The sequence below is a fragment of the Ptychodera flava genome, unplaced genomic scaffold (assembly GCF_041260155.1).
Source record: "Ptychodera flava strain L36383 unplaced genomic scaffold, AS_Pfla_20210202 Scaffold_29__1_contigs__length_4469600_pilon, whole genome shotgun sequence".
Classification (NCBI taxonomy): Eukaryota; Metazoa; Hemichordata; class Enteropneusta; family Ptychoderidae; genus Ptychodera; species Ptychodera flava.
This window is the reverse complement of record NW_027248351.1, coordinates 522,806-540,074: the sequence shown is the minus strand read 5'-3', so window position 1 is coordinate 540,074 and position 17,269 is coordinate 522,806. Positions and strand designations below refer to the sequence as shown.

General features: G+C 35.8%; 1 protein-coding gene across 5 annotated transcripts in view; it reads right to left on the bottom strand.

Moving 5' to 3' along the window:
• Positions 1 to 16,676, bottom strand: part of LOC139127176 (myosin-3-like) — a 182,777-nt gene extending 166,101 nt beyond the window's left edge. The window contains exons 1-9 of one of the 5 annotated variants that reach the window (XM_070693096.1): positions 16,252 to 16,676; positions 15,530 to 15,609; positions 15,213 to 15,291; positions 14,516 to 14,828; positions 9,225 to 9,304; positions 8,949 to 9,018; positions 8,282 to 8,596; positions 7,377 to 7,603; positions 4,580 to 4,685 (exon numbers count right to left, since the gene is read on the bottom strand). In XM_070693096.1, coding sequence (XP_070549197.1) covers positions 4,580 to 4,685; positions 7,377 to 7,603; positions 8,282 to 8,596; positions 8,949 to 9,018; positions 9,225 to 9,304; positions 14,516 to 14,828; positions 15,213 to 15,291; positions 15,530 to 15,606 — 1,267 coding nt within the window. In that variant the 5' untranslated portion in view covers positions 15,607 to 15,609; positions 16,252 to 16,676. The remainder of the gene's footprint in view (positions 1 to 4,579; positions 4,686 to 7,376; positions 7,604 to 8,281; positions 8,597 to 8,948; positions 9,019 to 9,224; positions 9,305 to 14,515; positions 14,829 to 15,212; positions 15,292 to 15,529; positions 15,610 to 16,251) is intronic. The other 4 variants (XM_070693097.1, XM_070693092.1, XM_070693094.1 and 1 more) reach the window with 4 other exon arrangements.
• Positions 16,677 to 17,269: the final 593 nt, after the last annotated feature.

The following is a 17,269-nucleotide window of genomic DNA, read 5'->3' as shown; positions in this document are numbered from 1 at the left end:
GGACAAAACTGTCAAATCGCTCTTGGTACTTATGTGTCAAATAAACCCAGTTTTCCAAGGTGTAAGACAAGGTAGCGTTCTTTCAACTACCTTATTCTTAATTTATGTAAATAATTTGTTTGTTGAACTGGAAAATACTGGTTTAGGATGTTATATTGGTTCGTCATTTGTAGGGTCACCTGCCTTAGCTGACGACATTTCGATTTTATCGACTACACGCACTACTTGCCAGAGATTACTGGACATAGTTTGCAAATATTGCTCCAATTGGAGATTAAAGCTCTCGTTGTCAAAAAGCAAAATCATTGTTTTTGGAGAAAGTAAAAGAGAAGGCAAAAGACTGTGTAAGCATAGAAATATTTCTCTGTATAACTGTCGTCTTGAAGAAGTCAATGACATCACTGTTATTGGCATGCGAATCACAAACACATTATCAACAATGGAACGTACACTTTCTGCTAGTAAAAAGCTAGATGTTTAATAATTCTTTACGTAGTGTTGGCATTGGACCACACGGTCTAAATCCTATTGTAAGCACGGAAGTGTGGAAACGCATGTGTCTTCCAGCAGCCTTACATACTTGTGAGCTATGGACTATTACTAATATTGAACTGCAAATGCTTGAAAAGTGTCAGCGTTATGCTGCCAAAGTTATCCAAGGTTTACCTCCCAGAACACCCACTGACTTAGCTTTAAGTGCTTTAGGATTGATATCAGTTGAAGCTTACATGGATAATTGCAAACTGCGTTTTTTTGGAATGCTTTGTAACTGTGATAATTCAGCCATTAGAAAATGTATATTTTTACAACGTCTTTTTGAATTTAAGCTTGCTTCTGTTCAAAACTCTCGGGGATTTATTCCTGATATTACGAGAATTTTGTCAAAATACAACCTTCTGTGTTTTTTTGATGAATTTTGTGCAACAGGGTATTTTCCTCCAAAAGCAATATGGAAAACTATTGTAAAGGAAGCTATTAATGAAAAAGAGTATACTGCTTGGAGACAAAGGCTTGAAGGAAGAGAAGATTTATCTCTTTTTTCTCAACTGCACAAAAAAATCAAACCTCTTTATTTATATACTGTATTACGTAACCTCCCGCATCGCAGGTTTACTATTTATAGAATTGTAGCAGCTCTTGCATTACCAGCAGACCTTCTATGTACGAAATGTCAGTGTGCTGTTGAAAATTATTTAACCCACTTGCTCACTTCCTGTATTGACACTACTGAATTGAGAGATGCTTTTTGGACAACAGTATTTGATAAGGTTAATGTACATTTTGCTGTCACTTTATTTAACTTAGACGATATTGGGTTTGTTTCTTGTATTTTACAAGATAACAACCACAACTTTCAACAACCACACGAATACGAATATTCCAAGAACTTGCCTTTGATTTTATAAGTGCGTGCTTGAATGCTTGGTAAGCGTCTGATGTAGTAAAGAAAATACATCTCACATGATAACTTATATCTTTTTGATGTAAACAAGCTCTAGATGTTTGAACATTTTAGCTTATTCAGCTGAAAGAACGATCTCAAATGTAATTACCTCTTCTTTTTTTTTCATTTAATTTGCATCTGTATGAGTTTATTTGTGTGTTGTAACTCTTCTCTTTCTTGAGGAGGAATAAAGAAACAACAACAACAACAACAACTCTATGCTCTAAGAGACGGCTAGTATCTATATACTCACTGATATGTAACACTTCACTCTATGCTCTAAGAGATGGCTAGTGTCTATATACAGGCGCCTCGTGCATTGTTTCGTCTGCAAAACTAATATTGCAAGTCTCTCCAGGCAAATAGATAGATTGTTGTACAAACTCTGGCTTTACCAAGGTTTGACAACAACCCGTGTCCCTCTGAATACTCACTGGTTTACCGTCTAAACACCCAACGTAAGTATTTCTCCCAAGTAGATAATCATTACCAAATTCAGCCCAAATATCATAGCCTTTGTCATCCTGACTTCTGACATGGCCAACGACCTTTGTCTTTGCTGAACCTGCATTTTTATCAGACTTTTGTTCGGGACAATTTCTTGCCAAATGACCAGTTTTCCCACAAGACTTCTTTCCCTCACCCTTTTGCTGCTTGTTTTTATTGTTAAAACTTTTGAAACCTGTTTCCGCTCAGTCTGATCGCTAGCAGCGCCAGAATGTGCAGATTTATATGTCTCACCAAGTTTTACTAACTCCTTATAGTTTTCAGGATCTCTTTCCTTCAACCATGTTTGCATTTGTTTGGGCACGCCTTCAACTAATTGCTCCATTATAAATAGTTCACGTACCCGTTCATATTTTTCTTCACAACTTAAAGACGGAACCCCACTTGTTTCCATCCAGCGGTCAAAAGTATCGGTAACAATATCACCCCACATACAGAATGTCTCCTCATCTGTATGTTTGCAAGCTCTGAATTTAACTCTGTATGACTCTCTGGTGAGCTCATACTTCCTAAGTATAGCAACTTTGACCTTATCATAATCCAGGGCATCATCTTCTTTCAACCTAGAATATGCCTCCTGGGCCTTACCTACAAGAGTCGGAGCTAATTTCTTTGGCCAAATCCGCTTAGGCCAACTGTACGTTCGAGCTAGCCTCTTGAATGTACGCAAATGTGTGTCAACATTGTCACCTTCTTTGAACTGAGGGAGTTTAGCAGTCCAATCATTGAACTCACGATCCGTATCTTGCGAATATGTCTTCGCTTTTACCTCTAGTTCTTTCATTTTAAAATCGTGTTCCCGCTTTTCTCTTTCTGCCTTTAGTTCCAAGTTCAAGATTGTGAAAATTCTCTGCACACAGAAATTTTCAAGAAATTTCAAAGTCATAAAAAAGCAAGTCCGGTTGCTTCATTGACAGTGTCCATGGCAAGGTTCAATTAAGTTCATTTCACACAAAAGTTCTTTTGTTTTCTTTAATTGTCCCCCGTCTTCTGTGAACTTGCTTCTACTGGCTTATGGTTGAGTTCTCTTCAAGGTTAACAGTGCTCACAAAATCCAACTTCTCGTCTCTGGTTTATCAGCTACATCCACACGGCGACAACTGAACCAGTATTAAGTTGATCAGCAAATTCAGTCCTGCTGGGCTATCTCAGGTATCGGAGATTCTGCTATGATGGTATGTCCACATGCCAATGCATACATAAAAATGACGACAGTTTCCCCCTGCAGATAACTTTCCAAAGTACCGGCAGATATATAACTTGCTGCTTGTAGCAAAGTCAGGTTACAACAACCATAGAAGTGTTCGTTCCGAGTCTCTCAGCTTTTTAGTAGCACACAGTTATTTTTCAAAGTTCAGAGTGTGTCTTACACACGGCTAATAGTGTCTTTAAAGTACTCACGGGTTAAGCTTTGTTACAACCAGGTTTCCTCCAAGTCCGTCTTGAGAATGTGAGTTAGAATCCCACCGCTGCCACCAATGTGATATAACCGAGGTTACGTTGGTATTGTCGGTTATGTGGTAGCGTGTCGGGGCCGGCAAGGCTGGTATTCCAATGATGAAGGGATGTAAAGACGACTGGAAACAGCGAGTACTATATAATCTAAGATGCTACTTTATTACACTAAGCTCTAAGCTACGTACATAGAGTGATGGTAAGCTGGAGACTGGCTTGAGTACACGTGGGCCAAGAGAGATATACATGCCCTCATGAATAGTAATGACAGCTCATGAATAATAATCACATGACACTACGTCACAAAGGAATTGAAGCATTCAGCATCATGCCACTAAAAAAAATTTACAAAGCAAACAGAAATATCACAACGATGTCCCCTCACACCCATGTCTATCACGATGTTGACCTTGGCTTTATTTGGACTTTTCTAACTTTGATTCATCATAGATGTTTTTCTATATCCATGAATTCATAAATTACCAAGACAAAAATTAAAACCCATCGATAACAGAGTTGGAACTAACGTATGGGACTGGTTTGATTTTCAGTCTGTACGTTTAGGCTGTCATTTCGATTGCTATTTGCATTTGAATGTACCCTGACTTCTGTTGTGTAACAGTGTGCCGTCTTTGGAAACTGCTGTATTGAAAAGGGGTCTATATGGCCATTGCTGTAGAGGTAAGTTTGTACATGACAATAAAATTTGGTGAATAAAATGTGAGATATATGATATTGTACCTGGAATGAGACAGAATAATTGCTGTAAACATAGAACTAACTCAATACCTTAATGTGTGTTGGTCTTTGTTTGCTTGATTTTGAATCAGGTGAAGCACATCAGTCACCAAGAATTGGTTACTAGTAAATTGTTGACCAAACGGTCAGAAACAGAGCAAGCATAAGTGAGCAAAGTTCAGACAATTAGTACCCCGATTCCTGGCTCCCTGCCATGCTATACCAGACATAAAACTCAGCAATCAAAAATAGTCCAAGAAATTGAAAGAAAGTTGAAATTTTGTGTAAAGTGATTTTGCACTCATCACTTTGTAGCTATACCACTTCTACATCCTTGCACAATAAGTTTTGAATGATAGAGTCTATGGACGACGGACACATCCACCTATTAAATAAGCTCTGTGTCGCTGACAGGGGAGCTAAAATTTTACATACCATAGACTTGAGTGTTTGAAGATCGGATTTCTTGAGGGATCAGGTTTTGCCCTTGGTGATAAGGTGGTGTCAAATGTCCTTGTGGGGTTGATATGTACATTTGAGGCTGCAGATAAAATGCACAGACAACAACAAACTAGAGCAGATAAACAAACATCGTTTAGAACGAACAATGACAGCACCATAGATAGCAAATGTGTCTCCTGGTGGTAGGGTATGTGTTGACACTGATTTTTTGGTGTTTTTTTTTCAAGTAGAGTGTTCTGACATGGTTAGACATTGAACACACAGAGTAAAAGCATTGGGCCAATGACCCTGAAGCCACTATAGACATGTATAAAAACTTAAGGTGGTTGGAAAGGCTAGAGCGTCAGTTATAAATTTCAACAAAACTATTAAAATATAAAAGTAGTCAACATTCTCTGTGAATAAAAAAAACTAGACATTTGGGCACAAAGGCATTGCAGAGTTATAGCCTGTTAAAACTTCTGAAAAACTGACCAAATAAGAAGAAGTTTGGGAGTCCTTAGTGTATTAACTATGGTAGAGGTCTCCTAGCTTTTAATAAAATGTTTGAAAAGGGAAAGTCATTATTTGCTGTTTTTCAGGAAAGTTTGACAAGGCGGTGCTGGCATTCAGAGTGAGTGACTGCTATTGTAAATGCATTTTTAGATTCTTTGAGTGTCAAAGAGGTGTCAAAAGTGAGATTAACCAAAAAACTGCTCTATGACTTCAAAAGAGGGGTGCAAATATGGCTTGTTTTCAACATTTTTGACAGAATAACAGTTTTCCTACATAATTGTATACCAATTTAATCCAACTTTGAAATGAGATATGGACATGGAATTTTTACAGCCTATTAACAAGGTTACAGATAAGATTTGTACGGCACAATTTTCCTGTATTTGAAGTACTTTTTGAAAAATCACATTTTGAAATTTGAAAGAATTTTTAATAATTTTTTGATATATAAACCCATGTAAATCATAAAAACAAATTTTATTTACAAATCCTGCCGTACAAATCTTACAATAAATAGTGTCAACATATTTATAACTAATTTGGTAATATTAATACTATCCAATTATTATTAAATTCAAATATGTAAAAAAAATATGAAAAATTAAATTTTAATATTTACTAGTGTCATATTTCAAAATTATGGCTGCAAATATACAATTTTTATATTCTTTGGAGAAAACATTAACTAAGGGAGTTATCCTGAAAATTTGAATAAAATGTCTTGATACTAACACTTGAAACTTGACATTAACTCTGAGAAAAGAATTGGTACAAAAATAGCCTTTCCAACCACCTTAAGTATTTCCTGACTGTATGAAATTATCTCACAAAGGTCATCCTAGGGACCTGTATACCAAATATTAAAGCTGTCTGACCAGCGGTTTTGAAAAACCAAGCGACCTAACAGTTGATAGAGCTCTGCTGTGGTATGTAGAGAATAACTTTTTATGACACATGTATTGAATGAAGAAGGTGGATATCTTTGATAGCTCATTTCAGGATGGTCTGACCAAAAATGGCAAAATACAAAATTGAAGATTTCATCATAATTTCAATATATTACATTAAGATAAACCCTAGGAACCTGTATACCAAATTCCAAAGCTATCAGATGAGTAACATTTGAGAAACAAAGATTGTTACCAAAAATGTCAAAATTGACTCAGAAATACAAAACTTGAAGATTTCATCAAAGTTCAACATATCACACTAACACAACCCCTAGGGACCTGTATACCAAATATCAGAGGTGTCAGATGAGTAACATTTGAGAAACAAATTTTTTAACCAAAAATGGCAAAAATTGCCCCAAAAATACAAAATTGTAGATTTCATCATAATTTGAATATACCGGGGTATCATATTTTGATCATCCCTATGAACCTGTATACAAAAGCTGTCAGACAAGTGGGTTTTGATGGAATAAATTTTTGACCAAAAATGACCAAAAAAAATTCCTTAAAAATATAGATTTTGCATATTTCATCAAAAATTGAACAAATCTAATTTGGATTACCCCTTAGGTACCTGTATATTAAATATCAAAGCTGTCTGACCAGCAGTCATGAAGAAGAAATCTGTAAGTACTGCGGTTCTCAATACATTTTAGTGGACAGACAGACAGACATACAGACATATATACCCCCGTACATACATACATGCATACATACATACATACATACATACATACATACATACGACGACAGACAGACAGACAGACATACAGACATACATATAGACTGATGCCGGATGGATACCCATCCCAATAGCTTCTACAGACTATAGTCCATAATAGCTAAAAACATTAAAATATCCTGCTGGATTGTTTTTATCAAAGCAGATCAGGAAGACTGAGGTGCACTGGAAGTTGGTTGCTCATAATGAGAACACTGATGAAAGTGGTAAGTATCTGAATATCTTTGCAGCCAATCAAAGGGCACCAATATCAAATTTCCTGTACAGGAACAATATCGCAATTCTTTTGTTGTCTAACTCAATATTTTCATAATATGAGGGCTGCTACCAGTGCAGCAACATGTGGCCAAATATGTGTGCTACAAATAATTCAATAGCCAGGGGGCAGAGTGCTGTACTTTTACACTTAGCAAGATGTTGACTCTCTGCTCATAGAATAGCTTTCATAAAGGGACACTAATTTTGATTTGTAATAGTAGTGTAGATATTCCTACAATTAGTGCAGACATTTACATATATGGAGGATGCCCTGTAAATATGCTTGTGGAAAATGTCATCTGACACAACAACTGCTACAAACCTTTTGTGTAGACTGTATGTTGGACTGATTCTCTACTTTCTGAGGTATCATCTGACTCGTTATGGTCCCCTGGGTATGTGACTGATCAGTTTGGTATGGCATCTGCTGAGCCTGGGAGTACACAACAGGTGTGGTGAGTGGATCTGTAGCTGCAGACGCTTGCATCATGTGACCCGTAGACATCTCATGGTGATGTTGTGGAGGTCGCTGAGGCATTGAAGTTTGAGCTGCAAGAATCACAAAATTAAGGAGTTTTAATTTGTAATTCATATCAAATGATTCCCAAAAACAAATTTGCAACCAAGCGGCTGATACAGCTCTACTGTGATATGTAGAGAATAATATTTGTGACATATGTGTTGATGAAGAAGGTTGAAGTCTTTGATATATTTTAGATTTCATCATAATTTCAATATATCAAATTAAGATAACCTTGGGAGCCTGTATACCAAATATCAAAGATATCAGATGGATGCTTTTTAAGAAAAAAAAATTTTGAATAAAAATTGCATCGTTTCAGTATATCATATTTAGATAACTCCTAGGTAGCCGTGTACAAAATATCAAAGCTTTTGGATGAATAGTTTTGGAGAAACAAATTTGCCGACCAAAAATAGCAAAAATTGCCCTAAAAATGCCCTAATTGCAGATTTCATCATATTTTTGATATATCACATTTTGATCATCCTGTATACCTGTATAATTGTATATTTTTGGTAATGATAACTTCATTTGAACAAAATCACATCTGATGTCTAACATGTTACAATAATGTGCAAGTTTGGATTTTAAAAGTCTCTTGTTTGCTCAAGTACTGTAAAATGAAAAAAAAATAATAATTTGAAACTTAAAGTAATTTGTTCCAACAATGATGGGTTTGTAATTCACAGTCTAAAACACTGTACCTTTCTCTGCTTGTTTCTTCTGAGAAGAATGTTCCAAATTATGTTTGAATTCTTCCACTGTATTATCAAGTTTCTTAGTCAGCTTCTCCTTCTCTTCAAGTTCAGACTGTAATTTCTCTCTCTCCGTACTCTTCCCAATACGTTGACTGAACAATGCAATACGTTGACTGACCAATGACTGCTCAGTTCTCTCTAACTTCTGTGTCAGTTCCTTACGTCTCTCTTCCAAAGTAGCCTTCTCTTCCTTTGTCTCCTTCAGTTGAGATTCTAGAGTTGTCCTTTCCATCTCTGGTGTAGATTGGATGTCTTCAAGGGCTGACAGATTCAAAAATGTGCAGATTTATATCAATCATAAATGTTACATTTTTCATGGAATCAAAATTTATTTTGAATGTATGGAAATCAGTGACCAATATTTACCATGTCAGTGTTTTAATGTCATTGGATGCATTCATTGCTATCCAAAAACAGTGACTGTGGATGTCCAGGTCGAGTGGTAGTGTGGCAAAATATCACAAGGGCATTGTGGGATATCTAAGGATTCATACATCATCAGCAATGCACTCCTAAGTAGATAATTATTAACACTAATCAGAATGTAATTTTAACATTTGAATATCATGTGTTCTCTGTGAGAAATACACAAACCTAAAAGTAAGATACTTACACTGTCCCTCAGAACTACTATCAACTCTTCCTGTCATCATTTTTTTAGATTTCTGATCAGTTTCTTCATCCTGAAATCATTAATGTGCCAGTATAAGATTTAATGTGTTTGGTGTTTCATTGGTTTTATGACATCATATATGCCTTTCCATAAAACATGTAAATGTATACTGCAAATTTCTCTGCAGCGGCAACGACTGCAATGATGGTAATTTTTTTGAATTGTTTTAAATTTTTCTGTCATTGCCAAGGTCATATTGAATGCTAAGAAACTTACATCAACGTGTATCTCTTCAACATCCTTTCCTTCAATGACATCATCAAAGACTTCAACTGGGTCAAGTTTACCACCATCTCCTGAATGAGAAAAGTTAACAAACTGTTCAGACATGCGTCTTTTTGAATGTATTACCACAATGTAGGATTGTCAGTGACATGGAACATATTACATACAAGGAGAAAGTACAAAAATAAAGTGAATTGTATCCAAAGTGTTAGAATAAATGAATGACTGATAGTTCCATAGGCATAGAGCCTAATATATTACTCTGCATTTAAATTTTATATGATAACCACTGAAACGTAAATACACTGAATACAGAATTCTTACTATAGGAATAGTTTAACTATGAGCTAATATTTGCATTCAATCATTATGGTATAATTTGAATTATATCATATACCAGTGTGTTGATTGCAAATATTAGCTCATAGTTAATAATTCAAATTATACCATAATCATTATGGTATAATTTGAATTATATCATATACCAGTGTGTTGATTGCAAAAATACAGTGATCTGATTGGTGTCACATAGACAGAACCGTGGTATGTTCATCATATGACACGGTTGGCAACCATTCTAGCTATGTCAAGAGCAAATATCATGTTTTTATGTTCCAACCAGGATTTCAATATACCGTACTGTTATGATTTAATAACTGCAATAAATCAAAACCGTTGATTGTATACCATGAGATTTTGACCAGTTCACAACATATATATTCAATGGTCCTCTTCACTCAGTATTGAACATGAAAGTAAGAATATTAGAAAAAATTTACCACCCTTCTAATAGTTCAATACTGAGTAGGAGTTATCGCAAACAACGTGAACACCACTGGATCACTGAACTTGGCACAGCTATGCCTTATGGCTGTAATGATAACATACTAGGTGTGGGTAACCTATCTAGCCCCAGAGGAAAGACTGTCAATGTCATGGGTTTGTTTAATTCTCATCAGAGAAGACGACGAAGCCATGGCCATCGACACAGCAATAACACCTGCAGTAATCCTCAGTTCAGTGATCTACTACCCATGTTAAATCATCCTTTGGGTGTTCACAAGGTAAGAACTGCATTGTTTGCATGCTCCTTGCAGAAGTTAAGATCACTTCTCCTGACTGTTGAAGCTATGAATGTATACGACCTCTGCTGCCCGAATACCGGTTAATCGCCATTATTATGGATATAGGCAAATATCGCCTATTCAAACTTGTTCGGACAGAAAGCATCAACAGTCAGCAGAGATTGTTTTTCCCCTTGAGGTTTGTTAACAAAGGGATTGACATGATTAACATCACTATTATCTTACACAACAAGGACGTTATGGACAAAGTACCACCTTATTTTACATTTCAAGACCCTCCTATAGTGTCCTATACCTATTCTAAGACCATAGGTAGGAAATTGTTTAATTACAATAGGGTCTTGAAAGAAATTGATATTAGGAACAATGTTCATGATGGTACTTCTGATTGTATGTCATCTCCCTTTTGTTACAAACCTCACGGTCATATAATAACAGGTGACATGAAAATAGTTCCACATCCTAAGCTTCGGCAGCTGTTCCAGTTTGGCCCAAAATATTGCGAGCCACCCAAAGTAAACTGGAACTTTAACTTTAAGTTAATCATGGATGCTGCTGAGGCTTATGCTAAGAAGTGGGCTGCCCTTGAAGACGAAAACGCTGGATGTCTTTCGGACTGGCTTCGCACAGTCCGTGATAAGGTAAAATCTCGCATTTCACGTCTTCATTCTTTACACACTGTCATCAACACTACATCTGCCTTCGATGACCCTTCTGTACGGGAATGTCTAGATGCTTTACACGATATATACGTTGTTGTGCCTGCAGACAAAGCATCAAACAACATCATTTTTGTCTGCAAGCGATATTTCATTCAATGTTTAAAGAACGAACTTCAGATTAACTCAGATGATGAGAGTAGCACAACGTACTCTCTTTCAACCTTATCTGAAGAGGAAATATTGCAGAACCATTCAACAGTTTTGAGTGAGTTTGGCATCAAGTTAGCGCAAGACGACAAGGTATTACCTAATCTATATTGGATTCCTAAGATCCATAAGAATCCCTATAAACAACGTTTCATAGCTGGTTCCAGTAAGTGTACAACTAAACGCTTGTCACAACTTTTAACCATCATTTTATCAACCATTAAATCTGGTTTGGTACGGTATTGTGACAAAATTTATGAAACTAGTGGGGTCAATCAAATGTGGATATTAAAGAACTCCAAAGAATTGTTACATATTTTACAAAATAACAAAAACATGTACAATTCAATCCACACATTTGATTTTTCAACGTTGTACACAACCATCCCACATAACAAACTTAAAGACAGGCTATCATCTCTCGTGAAGAAAGCCTTCTTTTACAAGAATGGTAGTCGTAGGTATGAATACATTGCCATCAAGCGCAACTTAGGCTATTTCACCAACAACAGTGATGCCAAACTCAAATACAGTGATGTTGAGGTGATTCAAATGCTATATTTCCTAATTGACAACATATTTATCAAGTTTGCTGGCATGACATTCAGGCAAACCATAGGCATTCCCATGGGCACAAACTGCGCCCCACTTCTAGCAGACTTATTTTTATATTCGTATGAAGCAGAGTCATGCAATCACTTCAGAAATCTGGCTGTAAAAGGATTGCCAAGCGATTTAACAACACCCACAGATATATTGATGATCTCATCAGTTTAAACAATCCTGGTATATCCAATTATCTACACCACATCTACCCAAATGATTCAGAAATAAAAGAAACAACTGAAAGTGTGGACTCGGCATCATACCTAGATGTATTGTTTGAAATTAGACATAATACTCTATATACTAAGCTGTATGACAAAAGAGACGATTTCAATTTTGAAATCATAAACTTTCCCTTTTTGTCGAGCAATATACCATCATCTCCAGCTTATGGTGTGTATATTTCACAACTCCTCAGATACAGTAGAGCATGCCATTCATATGAAGACTTTCGAGTTAGACACAGCCTATTAGCTCAAAAGTTAGTGAGGCAAGGATTCTCAGAAAGTAGATTAGTGAAATCATTTAAGAAGTTCTACGGTAGATACGGAGATGTTGTATCCAAATATGACCTGTCTGTTTCTCAAATGATGAGTGACAGCATACCAAATTTTGACTCACAAAAGTAATTTGGTGAATTCACCAAATAACAATGAATTTGTCGCTTTTGGTCAATCTTGACGGGTGCGGCTAGCTGGCAGGGTACGCTTACCCATTCCGAACACCTGGTACCACCACTATTTCGTGGTTCAAGATGGCCCCATTGCCTTTAAATTTGTCATCATCTATATGTTCCTTGGACCTGGTAAATTTCATAGTTTACCTTGAATGATAATGATTATTGGACCTGATTGATGTCTATATGCAAGGGCAATAACAACTGCATATGTCAAGGTCAAAATCTCGTGGTATACCATCACTGGGTGTGATTTATTGCTTAAATATAAAAAATTACACTGTATGATGAAATCTATTGTAAATAATAATATTTGTTCACTGAAAATCAGACTGACAGTTCATTAGTCCCAAAGGACATAGTCTGTGGGGACTTGTTGTGTTGGTCGTGTCCGTGTGTCCATGTGTCCATTACCAAGAATTTCTCAGACGTGTGTAACCGATTTCTTTAAAATTTGGTAAAAGAACATCGACCCATAATGTCATACATATGCTTGTCAATTTGTTTAACAATACAATCAAATATGGTTACAAGGCGGCCATTTTGTTACAATTTGTTCATGTCTTACTAATTTCATTCACAGTTGGTACAAAGACAATTACCTATCATACATATGCAAGTCAATTGGTTTTCCAATGCAATGCTGTATGGCTGCATGGCAGCCATTTTATTATGATTTTTTCTTTTTCAACCAATATCATTCAAAGTTGGTACAAGGACATTGACCTATATATGTCATACATATGCATGTCAGTTCACAAAACAATCCAATATGGCTGCTAAACGGCCATTTTGTTATGCATATCAAATGGTTTCCCAATGTAATGCAATATGGCTGCATGGTGGCCATTTTGTTACCATTTTTTCATGTCTGGAGCTGAAACTCAAAATTTTTCAACCAATATCATTCAAAGTTGGGACAAGAACATTGACCTGTGCAATACATCATGTCAATTTGTTTAACAAAATAATCCAATACCGCTGCCAAGCGGCTATTTTGTTACGATTTTACCCACTAATGGCCCTCAAACCTGCACATACGTGTCACCCAGTCTAGAGTACTTCAAGATATCTGTGCTGGTTGCGGGATGAGATTCCGGCACTATCCCACTATACAACCAGTCCCATTGGAGAGTCTGAGTATTTATGCACATGTTTCATGTTTTCAGAATTTGCTGAATAAACAGATGAACTGACACACAAAAATTAACACATCAGATAAATAAAGTTGCTAATACCTTTGGTACTCAACAAAACACTGGGATTGACTTTGAATTTTTCTGAAATTTAATTTAGAAGTGTTTGTTACTCTGATGACTTAAGGACAAAGCAGGTTGCTTAATATGATTGAATTAATTCTGTATCACTTTTGCACTGAGACTGTAAATCTAAACATAACATTATCAGTTACAATGAGGTCAAAGTTCAAAGGATATATAAATACCCAAATAAAGCAGGATTGTTGTAAAAGCATTAAATATCACAATAATTTAATGTCACTGTTTTGATATAGCAGAAATTTTCACTGGGATTGAAATTCTGTCCTTTATCAGTAAAACAATAGAATCTATTGTCAATTAGCCACTATAAATATAAGCAATAAAGTACACACAGCAATGATATACCATCACATTTTGATTGGTTCATGACAGACATGCACGAGCGATAAGAGTGCATGAAGTGGACTGGTCAGAACCAAGTTGTATACCATTGCCGGGTATGATTTATTGTGACTATATCATAACAGTTTATTGAAATTCTGGCATAGAATATCAAAAACGGATTTTTGCTCTCACCGAGAGCTTGCGTGTCTGCCAACCTTGGTATATTGCCAATATGCCATGTTTTTTTTCACATCTTGACCACTCAGATCACTGTATTTGCACCATCAATATACTGGTATTATATATAGCAGATGACATTTTGTAGCTAAGTAAGTGAAATTCAAATTCAAATGAATAATTATTGCTTCACAAGTTACTTTAGCAAGTGATGCATTCAAAGACATCCTGATGAATCTATGACATACAGCCAAATACACTGTACCTTTCTCTCCCGATTTACGCTGTTCAGATTGTTCCAGTTTATATTCCAATTCTGACACTTTGTCTTTCAATTCTCCCATTTTATCCTCCAGTTCATTGATCAGCTTCTTCTTTTCTTCAAGTTCAGACTGTAATTCTTTCTGCTTTGCACTGTTGTCCATATGTTGACTGACCATTGACTGTTTAGTGCTCTCGAACTTCTGTGTCAGTTCCTTACATCTCTCTTCCAAAGTAGCCTTCTCTTCCTTTACCTCCTTCAGTTGAGATTCTAGTTGCCCTTTCCATCTCAAGTTTAGTTTGGATGTTTTCCAGTGCTGATATCAACAAAAACAGACATATTTTAATATCCCAGTAATAATCTATAACACTTCACAGTATGTTCTAAGAGATGGCCAGTGTCTATGTACACACTCAATGAGTCGTTTCTGTAATATGATTGCAGCAAGAAATGTCAATGGATGCAATAATGATTGACTTTGAATATATTTTGGTTTTCCATGGTTTTGTGCCATGGACAGTGACTGAGAGATTCTCATCATAATTCTGGGATACAAACAGACTGTTGCGACACTAACAAAAAACCCCATTGGTAGACGATTATTGATACCATTGGGACTTTAAATGTGGAATATTTTTGTGTCTGAATATCAAGTGTTCTCAATGAGAAGTACAAACTAAGATAAATCTGCTGTACTTACACTGTCTGTGTTCAGTTGGAGTTCTATCAGCAACTCCTTCTGTGACTGTTGTGTCAGATATCTGATCAGTGTCTTCATCCTGAAATTGTTCATGTCAAACTTAAACAGTATTTGTGACATATTTGGTGTTTCATTGGTCTTAACCTAATCATCATACCAGTATATGCATGGAAACACACAATCATACACTACGTTCTGTTATTGCAAATTCTCTGAAGTTGCAATGAAATTTACTTCCTTTGGTTTGCTTTTACTGTAATTGCCAAGACGGTAATGAATGTAACTTTTACTTTTCAATAAATCGTAATTTAACTTACATCAATTTGTATCTCTTCAGCATCCTTTCCTTCAGTGACATCATCATAGACTTTGACTGGTTCAAGTCCACCACCATCTCCTGAAAGTTTAATCAGTGCTTCTGTTGTAAATATATTTTGGACTCTTTGATGTTCATTGTTTCTCAGCCAAAGAATTATATCACAATGTGACAAAGACAATGTTTATGTTACAGTGTTCTCCCCAGGACTTTCTGTAAGAGTGGTGGCTAACTTGCATAACAATACATTGTTAAGGTAATAAGTTTCCAATGTTTACTAAAATTAAATAGTGGTGGCCACCACGCTATTATTGCTCTGGGGAGAACACTGTGTTACAAATACAAAGACAAAAGTCAATGAGTAAATATTAACTTGATATGAGAGTTAACTTTAATGTTGTGATCATAGATTTGCCTTGGTCACCATAAAAAGATAATAATTGTTCTTTTTAAAATATTAAGGCAATGCCTAAACAGAAATTTTATACCAAATCATATTATATTTTGCACAGTAAAGTACTAAATCTCACATGGAAAATACATCATAGCGGGATCAGTGCCAGTATTTATATGAAAGTGCTGATGAAATATCAAGTATTGCAACCTTATATAGAGAGACGATTAGAAATGTCACCATAAATTTATACATATTCTTTCCGACGAGTTTCTCTTTTTGCTGGCTACTTTAACTGCTACAAAATCATAGACACTAGAAACACTTACGGTTTATGAAAAATAGTCTAAGTTTATCAAATCTGGCTGGGTCATATGTTGCTTCCAACTTGAGTTGTAATCCAACTTTTTCAGCCTCCTCTCTCATCTTATCAGTTATCAATAGTGGTTCAAATGAGTCAGGAAAACTACCAGACCGACAAGAGTGTTTGACTCTGTACAGATGGTACTGATTAGGTATGTTCAGTGAAATTTTGAAGCTCCCAGCTTCCCACTTGATTAGCAGGGTCCCTTCACCAAAATGTTTGTTAACCAAATAGGTTAATATCGGCCGTGCATCTTCCACAGAGATCATCAAATTTGCATTCTCATGGACCTCTTTTTGAACCTTCCCATGCAGTATGTAAGGTCTCCTTTTCTTCTAAAACACTCCGAGTTTGCTGTTGTCGATCAAGCTGTTTTATTTTATCCTGGTATGATTGATCAATTAATTCAACATGTATGGTGAAATCATCAAAATCTAAGGAGGAAAGAAAACATGACAATAAAGTACAAAAATATGATTGTTGTCAGGTAAGGTGTGAAAATGTCTCCTGTATCATGATTTACAATAGATTCTGTGGATGTATAATTTTGAATTATTTTGAGTTTTGTTTGTACAATACAGTGTCTTGTCCTGCTGCTACAGCCATCACAATGCCTGATGTTCAGCAAGTCAATACATTGTTTGTGTTATGTACATTGTTATTGATGATAACAGAACTGTAGCCTGGACTGGAATTCATTTCAACAATACAAGTGCATTTGGTAGAAATTACATTGCACTGGTATAAGGTCAAATTTTTATTGTTAAATAGTATTGGGAGAATAATGAGAAATGTACATGTTTCGTTTTTAAAAAATCCTGAACTTACAAACAATAGTGACAACTTTTGTCCTTGTAAGTCACAATCTGTACAAGTTTATGCTAGAAATAAAGTTACTTTGAAAGAGTCAATTATTCACTGCCATTAAATTTCTTTTTTTAATCATCCAAATTTACAACAAAAATCAAAGTGAATACATTCAA